The following is a 22,821-nucleotide window of genomic DNA, read 5'->3' as shown; positions in this document are numbered from 1 at the left end:
GAGAGGCACGTGAATGACTGACTGGTAATGGCAGTTAACCCATACAGCATTGGAAGTGTTGTGATGTGTATCTGGCTTAACTAAAGAGATTATATTTTAAGTATGTAGCAGTCGGCTGTAATGAAGAGTATCCCACATTCTGCTAAGTTTTGTGACCTGTACATGGGGAGAAAAAAACCTTACAAATACAGACCCTAAGTTTTTCCCTGCTTAACACAGTGGCTATAAAGCCTAAACCTTGTTTTCCTTAATCCAGAGCTGTGCACATCGGCCGCTCTTCTCCCCCTTCACTTCCTGGTCTTGCTGGCTTTGAGGCAGCGGGTCCTCACTGTTCCATATCCTGGTTGAGTCATATGGACCAGTTCCATGTGTACATGTGATCCCACCCCACCCCCAAATGCTGCATCATCTTGGCTACGGGGTTCCGATTCATTGGGTGCTGCCAGATGTGGTTGTTGGGGTTTTTCATTTTTTTTTTTTTTTCTAATCAGATTTTAATAATTTTTTAACCACTTCCCTACCGGAGCGTTGTAAAATAACGCTGGCAGGAACCCTTACACCCTCTGGGGGTCTGTCATATGTCATCAGCCAGTTCTTGCCACTTGGAGTACCTGTCCACCAACCCATGCCTCATAGAATATACTTTGGGGTGTTTGCTTTCCAAAATGGGGCCATTTCGTAGGCGTTTCCATTGTCCTGGTGCTCCAGGGCCTTCAAAAGTGTGATGGGTAGTTGGGAAATTTAGATATGTAATTTATGCTCCTAAAATGCCTAAAGGTGCTACTTGGATGTTGGGCCTATGTGGTCAGTCTGTGTAAAAGTCTCACAGGTGGTATCGCCACGCTCGGGAGTAGCGGCATGTATTTTGGGGTGTAATATTTGCTATGTACATGCTATGTGTTAGAAAAATCTTAAATTGTCAACTTTGTGTTTTTTTTTTTTTTTTTTTTTTTTTTTTTTATATGCATTTTCTTTCCATGTTTTCCCAATTTTTTTTAAAAAGACTCCATTATGCCTCATAGAATATACATTGGGGTGTTTGCTTTCCAAAATTGAGTCCTTTTGCGGGTAATTCCACTGTCCCGGTGCTTCCAGGCCTTTAAAGTTGTGATAGGTCGTCCGGAAATTATATGTGCAATTTATGCTCCTAGAGCCCTTGAAGGTGCTCCCTGCATGTTGGGCCTGTGTATGTGGGCATACTGTGTAAAAGTCTTGCACATGTGTTATTGCCATACTCTCAGCAGTAGCAGAATGCATTTTGGGGTGTAATTGCAAGTATGCAAATGCTGTGTGTGAGAAATGAATTTTGACAATTTTGTGTAAAGTAAAAAAATTCCCAAGAATTGAGCAAAACTCATCAGACCTCTAACACCCTAGAGAATAAAATGGTGGTCGTTGCAATACTTTCTGCCACACTGCCTACTTTCCAAAAAGGGATAATTTGGGGGGGGGGGGGGAGGGGGGGTATACAGTCCTGACGTTTCAGTACCTTAAGGCTGCTTTCACACTGGGGCGGGAGCAGTGTCGGCGGTAAAGCGCCGCTATTTTTAGCGGCGCTTTACCGTCGTTTTAGCGGCGGTGTGCGGGCGCTAGCGGGGTGGTTTTAACCCCCGCTAGCGGCCGAAAAGGGGTTAAACCCGCCCGCAAAGCGCCGCTGCAGCGGCGGTATTGCCGCGGTGTCCCATTGATTTCAATGGGTAGGAGCGGTGAATACACCGCTCCTTCACCGCTGCAAAGATGCGGCTAGCAGGACTTTTTTCACCGTCCTGCCAGCGCATCGCTCCAGTGTGAAAGCCCTCCGGCTTTCACACTGGAGTTAAAGGGGCCGGTTTTTTTACACAGGCGCTATTTTTAGCGCTGTAACGCCTGAATACCGCCCCAGTGTGAAAGCAGCCTTAGAAATGATAGGCTGTCAGTACATCAGGTGTGATCAATTTTTAATGATTGGCACCATAGTTTGTAGACACACACTATCTTTCACACAGACTAAATATCCACTAATTTGGGCTATTTTTACCACAGATGTGTAGCATTATACATTTTGGCCCAAATTTATGAACAAAAATGACTTTGCAAAACTTTATAATAGAAACTTGTATTGCAAAAAATTAAACCCAGAGGTGATTAAATACCACCAAAAGAAAGCTGTTTGTGTGGAAAAAAATGATTTTGTTTGGGTACAGGTTTTGCATGACTGAGTGAGTAACCTGAAAGCTGAAAATTGGTCTGGGCAGGAAGGGGGTGGAGGTGCCCTGTGTATTGGAGCTGTTGAAGTGGTTCTAAACCTAAAAAAAAAAAACTACAAGACAAAGGCATAATGAGCTAGTATGCATAGCATACTAGCTCACTATGAAATGCTCACCTTAGAAGCCCCTGCAGTGGTCCCGGCACAATGCTCTGCCCAGCGACATGTCTCCCAGAATTATTTCCTGAGTATTGCGGATTCCGGCACTGATTGGCCAGATTGCTGGTAACAGCACGTCGGCTGAAGCAACGGCATGAACAAGCTGTTGCTTCAGTGTCGGCACATGCTGATACAGGGACTATCTCCTAAACGGTGCCTTTTATAGGCTTACCTGTAGTAAATGGTGGTTTGTAAGTGGTTTACAACCACTTGCAGACCGGACCATTTTGCTGGTCAAAGACCAGACCACTTTTTGCGATTCGGCACTGCGTCGCTTTAACTGACAATTGCGCGTTCGTGCGACGTGGCTCCCAAACAAAATTGACGTCCTTTTTTTTTCCCCCACAAATAGAGCTTTCTTTTGGTGATATTTGATCACCCCTGCGGTTTTTATTTTTTTCGCTATAAATAAAAATAAAGCGACAATTTTGAAAAAAACATATTATTTTTTACCTTTTTGTTATAATAAATATCCCCCAAAAATATAAAAACATTTTTTTCCCTCAGTTTAGGCCGATACGTATTCTTCTACATATTTTTGGTAAAAAAAAAATCGCAATAAGCGATTATTGATTGGTTTGCGCAAAAGTTATAGCGTTTATAAAATAGGGATAGTTTTATGGCATTTTTATTAATAATTTTTTATTAATTTTTTTTTTTACTAGTAATGACGGCGATCAGAGATTTTTATTGTGACTGCGACATTGTGACGGGCACATCAGACATTTTTGGGACAATTGTCATTTATACAGTAATCACTGCTATATAAATGCACTGATTCCTGTGTAAATGACACTGGCAGTTGAAGGGGTTAACCAGTGGGTGGCAGTGTAGGGGTTAAGTGTTCCTAGGGGTGTGTTACTAACTGTGGGGGGGTTGGGCTTTCATTTAGTGAACACTGATCTCTGCTCCAATCACATGGCGCAGAGATCAGCGTCACTAGTTGCTAGGCAGAATGAAGAAATGCTCTTTACACGGCTTTTCTTCCATTCGGCCGCTCCGTGAGACTATCGCGGGGATGACCGGACTGACGGGGGTCCCGATGGCAGGGCGGCATTGAATATTGGACGTACCTGTACGCCAATATGCCTGCCCGTGCTATTCTGTTGACGTACATCGTCGTGCGCTGGTCGGGAAGTGGTTAAAGAGCAGTAAACGGTGAACATACACAAGTCTAGTCGCAGTGAGTCGATTGAAGGTAATGGAAACATAAATAACATTGTCTGTTTCACAGCAATGGTATAAAGACATATGTCACCTGAGTTGTTACAAACCCATAGTATTATGTCCATTGACCCATGACCATAAGTTCGATTAACGGATGATCTTCTGACCATGAGCTAATACACATCCAACCAACTTGCACACTTTCTGGTGCATTGGAACTTACTATTTTTCTGTTTGCCAATGTTCAGTCCTGCTGTAGATATCAGTATAACATAACAGTATGACTTTGTGTGTCCCTCCCATATACTCCAAGAAAAGGCAAGTAAGGCCCCTTTCACATATGCAGACTGTTGAGGTCCGCCTGTCAGTTTTTTTTAGGCGGACCTGAACAGATGCTCCATGCAGGTCTATGGAGCCAGGGATGTCAGTGGTCACATGTCCGCTGACATCTGCTCTGCTCCGATCCACTGAATGTAGACGGATGGAAACCCTATTTTCCATCTGTCTGGCAGATCTGATGAAAACGTACAGGTGGAACCATTTTAATTTGATTTCCCCCACAGAGGAGGTTGGAGCTCTACTAGGTCCATCCCCGCACAGTAAACAGACGGACCTGTCATCTGCCGGCTCAGTGGGGATCAATGGAGCGATCCCTGCTGAGCAAGCAGAGACCGTCAAAACGGACGGGTGTGGGGCCTTAAAGTCTAATTTTATGTATGTATTCTTTCATAAAAAAATGCTGCTTAAATGTCCGTAGTGTTTGGTTTTCTTTCTAAAGTAAACTTTTAACTTTTTTTTTTTTTTTTTTTTTTTCAGATGAAACAATGCAGTTGAACCGACCTTGCTACAATTACAATCTAATGCAGCAGTATTACGCAGATCGGCGGAAAAAAATAGAGCATTTATCTAGGTATGTTAAATGACGAAAGGCCAAATGATATCTACTCCTTCACAAATGGTATTCAGCCTTCTATACTATCTTAAAGAATGGGAAGGAGGTCTACAGCTAACTTTAGACATACAGTGAGGTTGGAATTTAGTACAAAAGCCCAGCGAGATTTCTAAAAAAAATACGTTTTTTATTTACTTTTTTTTTCCTTCCTTCTACAAAAGGACCACCAAACCTGACTCCCTATTGCTCTCTCACAATCAATTTCAACTCTCACCCCTCTACTAGATTCTGCACCCCTTTTAAGATATTTACTACTCACCAATTTTCCAGCTATGGAGCACTAAAGAATTAAACAAAAATTATATTTAACTGTTAAAACAATCCTTTGTTTTTTTTTTTTGGATAGTTTTACATGTCATTGCTCACCACTCTGCCTTAGCCTATCAGAGGAAGCCTTCTATTCATTAATAAAATACAAAGCTCCAGTGCATTCCTGAGAAGTGCTCAGACAGACTTGATTTTGTTCCATGATCTGGGCAGAAAGTCTCAGTACCTTCCAGAACACCTCTTCTGAAAGCTTATCCCTTTTCCTGCAGAGTTTTTTTTTTTTTTTTTTTTTCTCCCCCTTGCTGATTGTTCTATCAAGTTTCCTTTCTGCATTCTAGCCACTGCAGCTTCCCAGATTGTACGTTTCAACTGTCCCTTGGGGGGGCCTTACCCGGACCCTGCCAGATTGAATAAGTTGTATGTTGCTAGAATGCACTGGATTCTGTTGTAGGTGCTTCCCTTGGCATATAGTGAAATGTGTGGCGTGAGCTACAGGGTGCTGTACAGGTTCAGGGCCATGGTCTATCTGCTCCTGCAGGGTTATGTAAAGCCAAAACTTGCTCTCACCCCTTTTAATCCTGCTGGCATACAAGCCTCAGTGGCAAGTACAGTGCCTCATTGGTGAGTATGGGAATAGAAAAGTTCCTACCCTGGGTGTTTACCTATGTGGCCTCTTGGTGGGTATGGTTGCCAGCGACCACCTCAAGTGGTTGTGACCTTGAGCCGACAGCACAGGCTTTGATATTGTATCTGGCACCATTTTTACTACACTACACTGCAATGCACTTGCTTGGTGCTACTGCTCTTGCATGGCTTTGGTTCAGTCTCATTGTTGTGTGGGTTCCTGAGTCTTGCTTTTTGCTGGGCGTACCTTTAAAATGGGAAACGGCTCCTGTCCCACCTGCATTGGCACAGCATAGTGCTCTTGCTGTGATATCTGTTTCACATCAGCTCGGTGTTTGCAATCAAGGCCTGTCCCTTCCTCTCCAAAGCAGCAGATGAGTGTACTAATCTGGGGACAAAGCATGTGGAAGGAGGCCTCCCCTACTCATTTGGTCTTTAACTTTGCTCTGGAGTCAGACATGTTACTTCAGGGGAAGGTCATGGTTGAGGATGATACCTCTTCAGGGGAATGTGATCAGAATGACACACCTGGGGCAGAGAGTTTTATCTAAGCTTGAGGATTACTACACTTGTTAATGCTGTCCACTACTTTTTAGCATTAGAGCAGCCAGAGTCTGCTCACTCAAGGGTCTCCAGCACACGGTTTGTTAAATTTGCCGAAAACCAGACTTTTCCGGTTGATATATATATATATATATATATATATATATATATATATATATATATATATATATATATATATATATATATATATATATATATATATATATATATATATATATATATATAATTTCTCACACACTGGCCTAATCCAGTGTAAACTTACTCTTCCAGAATAGTTCACTCCGCAGTATCATATTGAGGAATTTTTTTTTTTTTTTTTTTTTTTATGAAAGAAAGTAGTTTTTGTGGTGGAGACTACCTAATCTTAAGACCCTCATGACCTCTATCGACGATAAGCCTGTGTTAAAGGACCTGAAAGACAAGAGTTTGGAAAGTACAATTTTTTTTTTTCTTAGTAGGCCCCACCATGCTACCTGTGGGCTGCCAGACCATTGCAGTCTAGAATAAACACATTGCTTTGGATTCCTTAAGCCCCGTACACACAGGCAGAAGGTCTGGAGACCTTTTCTGGTACACAAAAATACTGTTCGACATTCTCCCTGTTTGGCCGGCTTCTGTTGGGCATGCATGCTGGAAAACCAGCAGCTAACAAACTCCTGATTAGCGCTCTCAGCCAATGGCAGCCCCGGAAGGATTTAACCCCTTCCTGACAGACCATTTTTTGCAATACAGCACTGTCGCTTTAACTGACAATTTGCGCGGTTGTGTGACGTTGTACCCAAATAAAATTGACATTCTTTTTTTTTTTTTTTTTTTTTTCCTCCACAAATAGTGCTTTCTTTTGGTGGTATCCGGTCACATCTGTGGTTTTTAATTCTTGCGCTATAAACAAGGACCATCAATTTAAAAAAAAAATCTTTTTACTTTTTGCTATAATATTCCAAAAAAATGTTTTAAACAAATGTATTCATCAGTTTGGGCCGATATGTATTCTTCTAAATATATTTGATTAAAAAAATTGTAATAAACATATTGATTGGTTTGTGCAAAAGTTTGTGTCTACAAAACGGGGAATAGATTTATGGCATTTTTTGTTTTTTTAAGTTGGGATTGCGGTGAACAGATCGGACACCTTTTTTTGGGACCATTGACGTTTTATACAGTGATCAGTGCTATAAAAATGCACTGATTACAGTGTAAAGGTCACTGGCAGGGAAGGGGTTAACTGGGCAATCAAGGGGTTAAATGTGTTCCCTAATTGTTTCTAAGTGTTGTGAGGGTATAGGATTGACTAGAACAGTGTTTCTCAACTCCAGTCCTCAAGGTGCACCAACAGGTCACGTTTTCAGGATTTCCCTTCAGATGAAATGGCTGTGGTAATTACTAAGGCAGTGAAAACTGATCAATTCACCTGTGCAAAATAGTGGAAATCCTGAAAACCTGTTGGTGCGCCTTGAGGACGGGAGCTGAGAAACACTGGACTAGAGGAGGAGCCAGATTTATTTTATTTCTTTATTTTTTTTATTTTTATAAACCTGTCATAATTGCCTCCACTGTGTAGTTTTTTTGCACAGTGGCCCTGATCCTGCTGTTCTGAGGTCCCACGGCAGCTGTCTCAGCTATCCCCCCCTGCTAAAGCTAGCCCCCTCTGGGAAACTCCCGAGGTTAGCTTGTGGTCACGCTCCTGTGTCAGTTGGCATCCCTAGGGTGTGATTGACAGCAGCGCGAGCCAATGGCTGTGCGGCTATCAATTTATCCAATTAATGGCTAGACTCGGTGGAGAATAGGATGCCGGGGGGCGCACACAGCAGTTGAACGGGCTCAGGTAAGTAAAACGGAGGTGGGGGCCCATGACAGCGAGCTTTTCACCTTAATGTATAGGCTGCATTAAGGTGAAAAATACAAACCTTTACAACCCCTTTTTTGAGAGATCATGCCTATTGGGTGGGATTTCAGAGCAGAAGGCAACTGGTCGAAACGCCACATGGCCCCTTTCAATGGAACCTACTGCCAGCATCCGTCTTTCCAGCGTGAAAAAATATTGGTGTTGCGCTCCTAATGTATTCATATTAAATAATGCACTATAGTGGAGTGACTTTCAAGCTAAACAAGAATAGTGTATCTAGTCTATAACGTATACCAGACTATAAAATAAATAAAATCACTTCCAGTATATTACTGTATAAAGTGCTAATCAATAAAAATATAGCTCATACTTGGAGATATTCAGTGTGCACACGCAAAACTGCATGCAAGTGTGTGTGGGCAAGCAAAGCTCACATACAAATGTGACTGTTCTAAACTAAGTGTAAATATAGACACTAAACAAAAAACAAAAAAATAAAGTCCAAAATATAAAGTAAACGGACACCAAGTCAGGGTCCAAAGTGCAGGGTGCAGGTTCAGTGGATATTCCAAGATAACATGTGACAGGTGCTTTCAACAATCTGATGACACTGTGACTTTAAACACTGGTGATCCTTCAGTGTCCACAGCACCCATAGGTGTACTAAGTAATTACCTCACTGCTGTAAGGTGAACAGCATGTAGGGAGTAGGAGGGGATTGAATCCTCGTGGTGGATTGCCTCCTGTATACTCCTACTGTTCAAACGGGGCTTTGTGTGCAGGGGAACACTTCCTTCCTTTCCCAGGGTGGATATTGGGGACCGCTGAAAATGCTCATAGAAGAGGGATATAGAGCCTCCTCTGCTGCCACTTCCATCAACATCTCCTCTCTACTTCCTCCTCGGGAAGTAGGCACCACATGCAAAGCAAACTGTTAATGGCACCAGTGCCCTAAAGAGCAACCTCCTCTGTTCACAATGCAGCAGGATGGCCACTCTGCATTAGATATGGTAGTTAGTGAAGCTAGCGGTGTCTATTGCTGTTTTTTCCAGCTTCCGGATATATAGTTACACTGGTCCAATCTTGGCCAGTGTAACTATGTAAAAAAAAAAAACATACCTGGGACTTTTCTTTAACCCCATATGTACAGCTGTACGTCTTTCATCTTTGTATCGGCATCCCTTTATTTACCGCTCATAAGCGGCACTGGATAAATAGCCATCAGGTAGTTGATCAGATCAATTAGGTGGCTCAGTACAGACACTGTACCAAGCTGCTCCAAAAGGCTGGGTACAATGTGATTGCTGTTCTCAGTCATCACAGCGATCACATGGTATGGTTTACAGTATTGATCCCTTTTTCCCTTCCTTTGGGGGAATTGGAGATTCAGTAATCGGACAGAATAAATTGAAGAGTGGCCGCAGATTTGGGTATTGTGTGGTTTGGTTGTTTAAACCCTTCCTCCCACCTTTACATGCTGTTGCCATGTGACCTGTTACTCAACTTTCTCCTTCTCCTTTTTATCCTTCTGAACATTAACCCCTTCATCTTCATAATGCTAATGTAGGTGACCAGTGCAATAACCCCTTCATTTTCTCCCTGTGTACATTAACCTAGTGTCCAGTGTTTAACTCCTTCAGTACCAGCAAGTTTCATTTGCAAAAAGATCACCTTTTGGGTACCGGTTTTCCCAAAAAAGCTAATTTTGTGGGTTATTATTTTTACAGACGGTATAAACAGCTATTTTTAAAACATATATATATATATATATATATATATATATATATATATATATATATATATATATATATATATATATATATATATATATATATATATATATATATATATATATATATATATATATATATTTTTTTTTTTTTTTTTCTCTCTATCCAGCAGTTATTAACCACTTGGGTACCGCGCTATTGCAAAATGACGGCAATAGCGCGGACCCACATTTTCGGGACTACGTCTATTGACGTAGTCCCGGTTACGAGCGGCCTGCGCGCCCCCTGAGGGGCGCGCGCGGCGCGCTCTGTAATCGGCGAGTCCGTGAGACTCGCCTGATCACCGATCCGTGTAAGGGGGTCGATCCCGACCCCTTATCACGTGATCAGCTGTCAGCCAATGACAGCTGATCATGTGATAAAACGGAGCCGGTAATCGGCTAGTATTCCTAGAATAGTATGGCTAGAAAAAAAAAAAGCCGATCGCCGGCGGCCGTGTTCGGGACATCAGTCCCGATCACGGCCAGCAATTTAAACGGACACCTGCCCCCTGCCAGTGCCCACCTGCCACCCGCAGTGCCATCCTGAAATAAAGTAAGTGCCCCCCTGTCAGTGCCACCCAGTAGTGCCCACAGTGCCACCCAGCAGTGCCCACAGTGCCACCCACAGTGCCACCCAAAATCTGCCTCAAAGGTGCTGCACCCCAGTGCCGCCCAGCAGTGCCGCCCATCAGTGCCCAGCAGTGCCACCTATCAGAGCCACCTATCAGTGCCACCTATCAGTGCCCATCAGTCCCATCTATCTGTGGTACCTATCAGTGCCCATCCGTGCCACCCATCCGTGCCACTTATCCGTGCCATCTTATCTGTGCCCATCTTTGCCCATCAGTGCCGCCTTATCTGTGCCCATCGGTGCCGCCTTATCTGTGCCTATTAGTGCCGCCTTAACTATGCCTATCAGTGCCCACCAGTGCAGCCTATCAGTGCCCACCAATGCAGCCCATCAGTGCCCACCAATGCAGCCCATCAGTGCCCACCAATGCAGCCTATCAGTGCCGCCTAATCAGCGCACTTCAATGAAGGAGAAAAATGACCCGTTTGCAAAATTTTATAACAAACTATTAAAACATGATTTTTTTTTTTTTTTTTTTGCATCTTTTTTTGTTTGTTTAGCAAAAAATAAAACTCCGAGCTGTAACTAAATACCACCAAAAGAAAGCTCTATTTGTGGGGAAAAAAATGATAAAAAATTCATTTGGGTACAGTGTTGTATGGCCGCGCAATTGTCATTCAAAGTGCATCAGCGCTGAAAGCTGAAAATTGGTCTGGGACTGAGGGGGGTTTAAGTGCCCAGTAAGCAAGTGGTTAAATCCATGGGTTTACGTCCACTTTAAATACCACCAAAAGAGCAGTATTTGTCAAACTATTGCAGTGTTGACAACTGAAAATGGCCTGGTAATGAATTTAACATTCAAAAAATTTATGCTAAGAGGTCTTAAATTTAATTGTAATTCCAAAAAGTGTTTTTCAGTATGTTTGGGATAAAATTGTCTATTTGCCGAACATGCTTTTAATTGGGGAAACCTCACTTCTTTTATCTCTGTAGAGGCAAATGGAACACCAGTACTTTGATGATTGATGGAATGGTTTGTCAGCTTGGGGAAAAAGCTGAGCAGTTATGGAAGAGAGATGGAGGCACAGGCAAATATCCACCTGCTACCTTGCATGTATGTATCAATTTCTTTTTTGGTAGTTTTGCCTCTGGATATTGGTTGCTTAACACGTTTCTTCTTTTTTTTTTTTTTTTTTTTTTTTTTCAGGCACTTTTGGATCTATATCTCCTAGAAAATGCAGATGAAATAAGCAAGCATGCTATTGTATCCTTTCTACATTGGCTGTTTCATTCAGTCTTCGGGTTTAAACAACTAAAGCAGGGCTACCTCAACAATTGTGGCTTTACCACATTAAGACCTACCTATCTGCACTGTGCCTAGTATGCATTTCCCTCTTGTCACCTTGAAAAAGTAATTATACCCCTTGAAATTTTCCGCTGGTTTCACTGCAGTAAGGGTTGAATCTGAATGCTCCAAGTGAGCCAAGTCACCATCTGTGGTAGTTGCTGTTCTATTTATATTGATGTGTCCCAATATCTTTCAGAAAATTTTACTAAATCCCACCTTTTTTATTTGCAATTTTTTTATTTTATTTTTATTGTGAGGTGCACAAAAAAGTGTGCATGAAATATTCAAATTTTTTTTATTCTGAAAAGTGACATTTCCTGATGCCTTTATAGGCAAGATGCATAGAGATCCGGTTGCTGTCTAATACCGTGGATAACCTATGGACGTCACATTCAGGCACTGGTGGAATGGACGCACGCTGGGAATATCGGCAAAGGGCAGGGCGAACGAGTCCGGTGAGCTAGACCTGGTTTGCCAGGGGCGGTGTGCAGGCTATTGAAGCTGATACCAGCCGGGGCACATTTTAATGTGAGCATAACAATTGTTGCTTGTTTTAAACAAACAATTTTTTTTTTATTAAAACAGTGCAACACCATCGCCTTGTTTTATTTTCATAACTGGTGCCATTTGCTGGATGGAAGCACGTCTTTAAAGGAAAGGTGGTAATAAAAGGCTGAGGAGTTTCTGAATACAGCTTTTATAACAAATTGCTGTGATTGGTCCTGGTGACCTTAGTCTTCTGGTGAGTGCATTCATTTTGCTGCATGTGGTGGTGGTGGATCACTTGACATATTTTGTGGAAGAGCGTGTTTGAAACCTTTTAAAGCACAGTGGATGGTCACAAAGACTGATGGTCCGCCGCAAAATGGTTTTGTTTTTCAATTCTGTCACTTTTCAGCATTTGTGTTGCGTCTCTCATGGAGTTCACACTCCTTTTGCAAACTTTGGTGCAGAAATCGCCCCTGATGAGTGTTTGATACACGAAACGTGTCAGGATGCGACATGCATGAATTTATTACCTTCTTACTTGGTTTATATACCAATAGGTTTTTACTTATGAATTTTGTGACTTTGTGCATTTTTAAATGGGTGTTTTACCTTTTTAAGGATTATCTGCCCTGGTATCACTTGGGGATTTGTTAATAAAACTATATCTCCCTGGGTGGGGGGAACACAAAGGTTTGCCTCCAAAGAGAGCAAGGGAGAAAAACAGATAGCTAATTTGGGCTGCAATAAATAGATAGATATAAATAAAAAAAAGTTCTTTATTCAAATAGCGAAAAGTACCATAATTGCAAAAATTCATAAAGTGCAATGACTAATTCATAAGTAATCCTAAAATGTTCAATATACAATATTAACTTCACACCACCTATGAAAATATTTAAATAAACTTACAACCAATATTAAAACGACACATACAAAACAATAGACCAACCTAAAACATACACAGACGGAGGTACCTCACACACCAACTTTAAAATCTGAGCAATTGGAAGGTAATGATTATGTCCCCCAGGCGGTGTGTGTGTGTATGTGTGTGTATATATATATATATATATATATATATATATATATATATATATATATATATATATATATATATATATATATATATATATATATATATATATATATATTATGTATGTATGCTCTTCTTTAGTGGACTTGTATGTAAACGTCAACCAGAAGTATGACATGTATCCGAGCTGAAAATTTAAGCTTGTCCTTAAAGTAAAATGAAAAGGAGAGGGACGCCAACACCTTGATATACTATAAAAGGAAAGGTGCTGTGCGGGATCCCTCACGTCCAGTTGAAGCTACGTGACAATGGCGTTGCGAAACGCGTCAACGTAACAACGGATGGTATGCTCTCACTACACCATTGCCATCAGGGAGAGTGAAGGTCTGTTTGACTTGGAGACCATTTGGCCTTTGAATTGCTGAGTTAGCTCTCTAATATGTTTGGTGCTTGCATTGGAACAACACACCAATGCTGATAATGACCGACCTAGACATTGCCACTGGGACTACGAGCCAGGCTAATGTATATCCTGTTCAAAGAGCGGGGTGTTGATTTAACCGGCTGATAAGTGGGTCTGTGTATGACCGCGGACTGTAACTGGTATCGTACACGAGAAAGGTGGGATATCACCGATTGATTTACATCATTGAGGTGAAGCGGTCCGTGAGGAACTTGGATATCTTTGAAATCTGAAAGCAGTCTCTTAAACTATCCGAAAGCTAAGTACAAAAAATCGATGAACATTGATTCATTTGGCATACCAAACACTGCTGAATGTAACATTGTGTCACATGCTTGTTAGCGGTGCAAAAAGGTTTCTTCAGAAGTACTTCAGTGCGTTATCTTGATAACTAAAGAAAATATTGACTGATATTATAACTTTGCAATGGAAAATCGGCATTTGTGTTGAGCAGTGGACTTGGGTTAAATTGAGGATTTCCTTAAAGTGCACTCAATGTTCTGAAAAATTGAAAACCAACTGACACTGAAGAGTATCCAAATTTACAGTAAACAAGCTTTCAATAGAGCAGAAATTCCCTTCTTTTAAGAAGTAGATTAGTAGATCTAACTCAAGGAATTAATAGATATATATGTTCAGACATCTACTATCCCAGGGAAATCCATGCGCTGAGACTCCAATTGCATTGAATAATTTTTTTTTTTATATAAAGGGACTATTGTCCCTCTTGGAGTCTCATCAGGATAGGGTTGGTGTGTGAGGTACCTCCGTCTGTGTATGTTTTATGTTGGTCTATTGTTTTTGTATGTGTCGTTTCAATGTTGGTTGTAGGTTTATTTAAAGGGATTGTAAAGTACATTTATATATATATATATATATATAGTATATGTATGTATGTTAAACATGTTATGTTATACTTCCACTGTGCAGAGCTCGTTTTGCACAGAGTGGCCCCCGAACCTGCTCTTCTAGGGTCCCTCGGTGGCTGCCTCTGCTTCTTCCTGCAGGTACTTCTCACGTTCATGCGAGCTCCCTCGCATGGTGAGAAGCACCTGTGATACAGCCGCGTCATTGGATGTGATTGACAGCACCTCGAGCCAATGGCTGCGCTGCCTTCAATCCATCCACTCCAGCCAATCAGCGGCAAGGCTGAGCGGCGAAGAGGACGGCGGGGGCAAGCGCGGAACTTTTGAGGGGTGAGGTAAGTAAAACGGGGGGATTGGGGGCGCTGGCGCTGTGAGATGTTTTTTTCACCTTAATGCATTAACCACTTTCAGACCGGACCAATTTGCTGGTCAAAGACCAGACCCCTTTTTGCGATTCGGCACTGCAACGCTTTAACTGACAATTGCGCGGTCGTGCGACGTGGCTCCCAAACAAAATTGACGTCCTTTTTTTCCCACAAATAGAGCTTTCTTTTGGTGGTATTTGATCACCCCTGCGGTTTTTATTTTTTGCGCTATAAACAAAAATAGAGCGACAATTTTGAAAAAAACGCATTATTTTTTACTTTTTGTTATAATAAATATCCCCCAAAAATATATAAAAAAAACATTTTTTCCCCTCAGTTTAGGCCGATACGTTTTCTTCTACATATTTTTGGTAAAAAAAATCGCAATAAGCGATTATTGATTGGTTTGCACAAAAGTTATAGCGTTTACAAAATAGGGATAGTTTTATAGCATTTTTATTAATAATTTTTTTTTTTTTTTTTTTACTAGTAATGGCGGCGATCAGCTTTTTTTTTTTTTTTTTTTTTTTTTTTTTTTTTTTTTTTTTTTTTTTTTTTGTGACTGCGATATTGTGGGGGACCCATCGGACATTTTTGACACAATTTTGGGCCCATTGTCATTTATACAGTAATCACTGCTCTATAAATGCAGTGATTCCTGTGTAAATTACACTGGCAGTGAAGGGGTTAACCAGTGGGTGGCAGTGTAGGGGTGTGTTACTAACTGTGGGGGGGTTGGGCTTTCATTTAGTGAACACTGATCTCTGCTCCAATCACATGGAGCAGAGATCAACGTCACTAGTTGCTAGGCAGAATGGAGAAATGCTGTTTACTCTGCATTTCCTCCATTCGGCCGCTCCGTGAGACGATCGCGGGGATGCCCACGGCGATCGAGTCCGCGGGTCCCGCGACCGGACTCACGGGGGTCCCGACCAGCGCGGGAGTGCGCTGATGGCAGGGCGGCATTGAATATTGGACGTACCTGTACGCCAATATGCCTGCCCGTGCCATTCTGTCGACGTACATCGTCGTGCGCTGGTCAGGAAGTGGTTAAGGTGAAAAAACATTTACCTTTACAACCCCTTAAATATTTTTGAATACTCACATAGGTGGTGTGAAGTTAATATTGTATATCAAACATTTTAGGATTACTTAGGAATTGGTCGTTGCACTTTATGAATTTTTACAATTATGGTATTTTTTGCTATTTGAATAAAGAACATTTTTTATTTATTTATATCGCAGACCAAAGTAGCTATCTGTTTTTCTCCCTTGCTCTCTTTGGAGGTGAGCCTTGTGTTCCCCCCAAGGGAGATATAGTTTTATATGCATCATTTTTGGCTATGGCAGCAGCCTTTATATAAGGAGAAGTGATATTGGGTAATTAGATTAATACCCACATGGAGTCAATTTAAGGTGAAGAGATTTTTCTTTTGTTAAAACTTGGGGGTTTGTTACCATGATTACTATGTATCAATTTGGATGTATAATCACAATCTGCATTTTGGATTATTATGCTATTTATCAATAAAATGGTTTGATATATGGTGACTTATCCTCTGGCCTCATTGCCCACCTCACTTACAGCCCGTTCACACCTGAACGTTTTGTAGCCCTACGCCTGAAGCTACAAAACGCTGGAGGGGAAAAAATCCATTATTCTCAATGGAGATGGTTCACATCTCCACTCCATGTCGCCTGAAGCCCTACGCCTGAAGCTCAAACAAGTTCCGGACCCTTTTTTGTCGCGCGAATTGGGCTGATTTGGGCGTTTTCATTCCCATAGAAACTAATGGAAACGCTCGATTCGAGCGTTTAGCGCGACAACGAGCGTTTCTACGGGCGTTTTGACGCTGTATCTGCTCAAGAAAAAATAAGCAGATGAAAAATATTTTTCCTATTGGCTGAAAAAAACGCCGAAGTTAAAAAACGTTCGTTGTCGCGCGTTGTAGTGTGACAAAACGCTCGTTGTCGCGCGTTGTAGTGTGACAAAACGCTCGTTGTCGCGCGTTGTAGTGTGACAAAACGCTCGTTGTCGCGCGACAAAACGCTCGTAAAAACGTTCAAACACGCTACGCTCAGGTGTGAATGCAGCCTTAAAGTCACAACTTCGTGTTCTGGGAAACACACAGTTCCCAGAGACACAGCGGGGGACCATAAGAGACGCGCAGCGTGACTCACGCATGCGCAGTAGGGAGCTGGGCAGTGAAGCTGTAATGCTTCACTTCCCGATTCCCTGACAGAAGATGGCGGCGGGGGCAGCAGTGAGACGAGCGATCGCTCGTCATCTGCCGCCGACATCGCTGGACCCTGGGACAGGTAAGTGTGATTTTATTAAAAGTCAGCAGCTGCAATATTAGTAGCTGCTGGCTTTTAATATTTTTATTTTAGGTGCAGAACCGCTTTAAAGTCCGACCTTTTCGCTCCTTTAAATTCAGGGGTTATTTTTTGTGTTGATCACAGTATTGTGTTCTGTATGTGCATACACATATAATTTTTTGACTTTAAAAAAAAATAAAGAAAATCCACAAATAGTAGTGGGTTTTAGTAACATTTTCTGATATAAGATATTAGGAAGCATTCACAAATTCTAAGTGGACAACTTATAACAGCGCTATATATATATATAATTAGTGTGTGTGTATATATATATGTGTATGTGTATATAATAAAAAAAATTTTTTTTATTCTATCAGAGACCCTAGGGCAGTGATGGCGAACCTTGGCACTCCAGATGTTTTGGAACTACATTTCCCATGATGTTCATGCACACTTCAGTGTGGTTGAGCATCATGGGAAATGTAGTTCCAAAACATCTGGGGTGCCAAGGTTCACCATCACTGCCCTAGGGAATAAAATGGCAATTGCTGCAATATTTTGTCACACTGCATTTGCCCAGCAGTCTTTCAAATGCAATTTTTTGGGAAAAAATACACTTCAATAAATAAAAACGAAACTGTAAAGTTGCCACAATCTTTTTTGTTTTAATGTGAAAGATGATGCGCTGAGAGAATCGCGATCTCTTCTAAGCAAAAAAATTGTGATTCTCATTTTAGCCAGAATCGTGCAGCTCTAAGAGCGTGTCATATGTTGATGGATTAACATGAGCGCTTCTATTTCAGTTTAAAGTAGCATGACATTTTGGACTTTAATTGCCATTGGTTTTATGTATGTTTTATTATGTAGTAGCTGCTAACACAAATGTTTTAGATTACAAGCTTTAGTTTTGACATTTATTACCTTAGAGGAGTGTTTATCCTTGGCGCCGAGCGGTGCTATCGTATTTATGAAGTTTGTGTTATATTGTAATTCATTATGTTATGACTAGGGACTCCCTATCACTGCTTTTTGAGGATTTAGAAAAAGGGAGACCTAGAAGCTATATTTTGTGTTTCATAACCTGACTATTTCTGAATCTTCGTACCCCTCAGATTTAATGGTAAGTACAAAAAATCTTGTTTTTCACTTTTTTCTGATTCTGGAGGATTTCTTTAACATTTTAAAACTCAGACAATTTATTTTTTATTGGACATCATGTACTCCCTTTCAGACAAGCCTAATTCTTCCATTGAGTCTTTTCCTACTGCTTTTTCTGTCCCTTGTGGACTCATAAAACTTATTCAAGGATTTTGGCTGTTGGATCACAATAATTACCAGGTAGAGCATTGTTTTTGTTTTATTTACTTACGAATAAAAAGCCTTTGGCCTTATAAATTTATATTTGTACCATTTAATTTGTCTTTAGTTTTGTTCGAACCTGGCATGCCACGTTCTGCAGTTGATTCAGTGTTGCAGGCTTGCAGCTGTAATATAATATTCCATGTACAGGGTTGTGCTCACAGATATGTTAGTGTGTACATGCAGACCTTAAAGAGGAAGTAAGCTCTCGCACTCTGATGCTGCTTTTCATTTAGTCCATTATAATAAGTAATTATAAAACTATAGCCACTGTAATCCAGCCCAAATCGCATATTATTGTTTAATGAAACTTTAAAAAACTTTTTTCCAGGAGTTGAGCAGCGCCATTTTAAGTATTTTCTGAGTCCACAGTGGAGTATATTTCCGCCCTTACATTGAGCACTTCATGTGCTGTTAACCAAGCCTCCTTCTTAGTCCAACGTTTCTATGGCAACCCTGCTTCCCTGTTCATAGCTGACTTGTTTTATTTCATAGTATTTAATTGTGTAGCTTGTCTGTTTGCTTGTGTCTTATCAGCTTCAGCTGTTAAGACTGCAGTAATGGCCAGGTTTACACTGCATGTGATGTCAGGAGGAAGCTCTGAGTTATTATGCAGCCTCCTGGGATATCAGTGTTGTGTGCTGTAGGAAGTCCTGATAAGATAGACAAGCATATAGAGCGTGCCCTAAATCATGGGAGATCTGAGCATTGATGTCATTCTAAAGAATGAAAAGGATTACAACAATACTAAGCAAGTAAGGAGATATCGACAAGCGGTGTTAGGGTTTTTTTATGCTCATTTACATGGGACAAAGCTGTGGGGGAGAGTTTACAACCACTTTTAACTGGATGATTTATTTTGCTAAAGCACGAACTATCAAACACTTGCACTGTTTTAAACAGTCCACATTTTCTATCGTAATTATACATTACAGGACCCAGGCTGTATGTTCATAGCCCCTGGGTTATAGGCTGCTACGTTCTGGTAATTGGAAGCTGCCAAAAGCTTTGCTAGGCACAGCCCATAGTCGTACTACTAAAACCCCCACCTCACTTAGTGAGTCCGTTTTTTTTTTTTTTTGCTAGTGTCCAAATATGATAGACCTCTTTATGAAGATTTGTGCTTTACCAGTTCTATTTTCCCTTTTTTTGGATTCTTCAGTCAACTCTTCACTGCCTTATACTATAACCATAGAAGCAGTGCATCCTTGGTAATACCCTGGGAGCTGTACCTGGACCGCACACTGTAGGGCTTGTTGCTTTTTGGAATTTACCTTGGCACTCGTTGCAACAAGTATAGTTAGCAGTAGGGTGCTAAACAGGTCCAGGGCCATGGACCATTCTTTTGCCCACCATGAGAAGTAATTCCATGAGAGAGGTAGAGATATAATCTATCTAATATAGAGGCTTTAGAACCACTTTATGGGTCCACCTTTTCTCCAACAACTTTCTTTTCTTGCATCAGGGCACACAGAGCCATAGTGTTTACTATGTGGGTTATAGGGCCACTGATAGGTGATGGACACTGGCACGTCCTAAGGCAAGAAGTGTATTCCCTATATAACCCCTCCCACTACTGGGAGTCCTCGTGTTTTTTTTTTTTTTTTTATTTTTTTTTTTCCAGTGTCTAAGGTGTTGGTCACGAGTAAAGATGTGCTGTGCTCCACTGGAAGCTTCCTTGCTGGGGCTAACCATGCTGACTGGATCCGTTCTGATGTCCTTTCATGGGCTAAATGGTACCTGGGCCTTGTGTCGGAAGAAACAAAGTTTTGCTTGCGAATGCTTTGCTTCTCTTTAGAGAGCTGGACCCTAGGATCCAGTACCTTTTTGGTAGTAAGGCCATAAAGTTTTTACTGGCAGGGGGCTGTCGCAGGTCCAGGATTGTGGGTAACCTGAGGTTCCCTAAGGTTTCCTAAAAGGTCTTGGAGCCCACCGTGAAGGGTGAAGATTGGGTTTTTTATCTCCGACCCTGCTGCGAGGAAAAGGTAAAGGAGATTCTCAAGAATTTCTCCTATGTATGTTGTCATGCCTATGTCACCACTGGGGGCTGTATTGAGCACTCGCCGACCTGTTGCTGGAAATGGCACAGAAGCCTTCATATCTCCTCTCCTCTGGCCACAACAAATCCTCCGGTAAGGGGGGAGTTTGGTTGTGCAGCCCAAAAAGAGGTGAATAATGTTCTAGCTTGGGCAGAACACAAGATTCCTTGCCTATTGGCCACTCCAGGACCTTGGAATGCTTCTTATGAAGCCACTCCGTTGCCTGGGCAGCGTGTTTGGGATCATTGCCATGCTGAAAGACCCAGCCACGTTTCATCTTCAATGCCCTTGCTGATAGGAGGTTTACTCTCAATCTCACATGGCCCCATTCATTCTTTTATGTACATGGATCAGTCGTCCTGTTCCCTTTGCAGAGAAAAGGCCCCAAAGCATGATGTTGCCACCCCCATGCTTCACAGTAGGTATGGTTTTCTTTGGTTGCAACTCGGCTTTCTCTCTCCTCCAAACACGACGAGTTGTGTTTCTACCAAACAAACTACTTTGGTTTCATCTGTCCATATGACATTCTCCCAATCCTTTTCTGGATCATCCAAATGCTCTCTAGATGTGATCATTTTGACCCCACGGGGTGAGATCTTGTGTGGCCCCCCAAATCGAGGGAGATTAGCGGTCTTGTATGTCTTCTATTTTCTAATTATTGTTACCACAGTTGATTTCTTCACACCAAGCTGCTTGCCTATTTCAGATTCAGTCTTCCCAGCCTGGTGCAGGTCTACAATTTTGTTTCTGGTGTCCTTCAACAGCTCTTTGGTCTTCACCATAGTGACATCAGTCCCGATCACGGCCAGCGTACAAGTGCCCACCTGTCTCCTGCCAGTAACCCCCAGATGATTAATAAAGTGCCCATAGTGCCACCCATCAGTGCCCATAGTGCCACCCATCAGTGCCCACAATCTGCCTCAAACATTGCTGCACCTCAGTGCCACATATCCGTGCCCAGCAGTGCCATCTATCAGTGCCCATCAGTGCCACCTTATCTGTGCCTTTTTAGTGTCGCCTTAACTGTGCCTATCAGTGCCCACCAGTGCTGCCTCATCAGCGCATTTCAATGAAGGAGAAAAATTACCTGTTTGCAAAATTTTATAACAAACTATTAAACATGTGGTGTTTTTTTTTTTTTTTTTTTTTTGTTTAGCAAAAAATAAAACTCGCAGCTGTAATTAAATACCACCAAAAGAAAGCTCTATTTGTGGGGAAAAAATGCTAAAAATGTCATTTGGGTACAGTGTTGTATGGCCGCGCAATTGTCATTCAAAGTGCCTCAGCGCTGAAAGCTGAAAATTGGTCTGGGCAGGAGGGGGGTTTAAGTGCCCAGTAAGCAAGTGGTTAATGAGTAATTTAAAAAAGACCACATAATTGGCAAAATAATTGGAGCTGCTGGATATAATCGCCTGTTTGTGTCTTTAAATTTGGTGATGCTATGGAGATGGGTCTTTGTAGAAGCTAGCATTTAAGTAGTATCTGTTGGAAGCTAATATGTAAGGACATACCAGTTTTACTCAGTTTATTAAAACTCGTTATATTTCAGTCCACACTTTGCTAATAATGCTAATATCAACCTAGTCTTGGTTACAAAAAGTTAGTTATGATAAAATATGGATTTGTTTTCTTTAGAATTCTCTGGACTGTATTCTTCACCCAGCTGCAAGCCGTGTTATGGGCTGGCAGCATAATCAAATAATTGAAACTTTAATGTGCCAAGGAGATTACAGACAAGCCTTGCGTTACATACAAGTAATGAAGCCTCCAGCAGTTACAAGTGCAGAAGTCAAACTGCAAATCACTGTGCTGCTGGTCAACAAGTAAGTTGTATATTGTCTTTTTTTGTTTTTCTTGACCACTTGAGTCCCAGCAATTTGAAACTTTATGAATACCCTTGAGGAGGCGGCTTTTTCAGGTTTTGACATATGATTGTCTTACTTTGCAAGCAACATAGCCAGTATTGGCTGCCCAGGGTTCCCCTCCTCATTGGCTGACAGCAGCGTGAGCCAATGGCGTTGCACTGCCGTTTTAGCCAATGAGAGAGGGCGGGGTCGGGTCACGGCTCAATATCTGAATGGACACACGGAGCTGTGACTCAGCTTGGGTGTCCCTATAGAAAGCTGCTTGCTATGGGGGCACTCAAGGTGAGGGAGGGGCCAGGAGCACTGAAGAGGGACCCGAGAAGAGGATAGCTGCTGCCAGGGGCGTAACTATAGGGGGTGCAGCAGTCGCGACCGCAACCGGGCCCTGTGATGCAGGGGGCCCATGCAGCCCCCTGTACATATGGCCGGCAGCAGCATAGGCATCTAGCACACACTATTACATACCCCCTCCATATCCCCCTGGGGACAGGGACCCCTTCTCACCTGGG

The 22,821-nt window shown here is 41.9% G+C and overlaps 1 protein-coding gene across 1 annotated transcript in view; it reads left to right on the top strand.

Moving 5' to 3' along the window:
- Window positions 1–22,821, top strand: part of AHCTF1 (AT-hook containing transcription factor 1) — a 158,594-nt gene that overhangs the window by 52,771 nt on the left and 83,002 nt on the right. Inside the window, exons 17-21 of the mRNA XM_077486284.1 lie at window positions 4,388–4,481; window positions 11,160–11,280; window positions 11,374–11,430; window positions 18,241–18,387; window positions 22,083–22,270. Of these exons, the coding sequence (XP_077342410.1) occupies window positions 4,388–4,481; window positions 11,160–11,280; window positions 11,374–11,430; window positions 18,241–18,387; window positions 22,083–22,270 (607 nt within the window). The remainder of the gene's footprint in view (window positions 1–4,387; window positions 4,482–11,159; window positions 11,281–11,373; window positions 11,431–18,240; window positions 18,388–22,082; window positions 22,271–22,821) is intronic.

Source organism: Lithobates pipiens, unplaced genomic scaffold (genome assembly GCF_037356315.1).
Source record: "Lithobates pipiens isolate NorthernLeopardFrog02 unplaced genomic scaffold, aLitPip1_a1.2 Scaffold_18, whole genome shotgun sequence".
NCBI lineage: Eukaryota > Metazoa > Chordata > Amphibia > Anura > Ranidae > Lithobates > Lithobates pipiens.
This window is presented reverse-complemented; position numbering and strand designations above follow the sequence as displayed.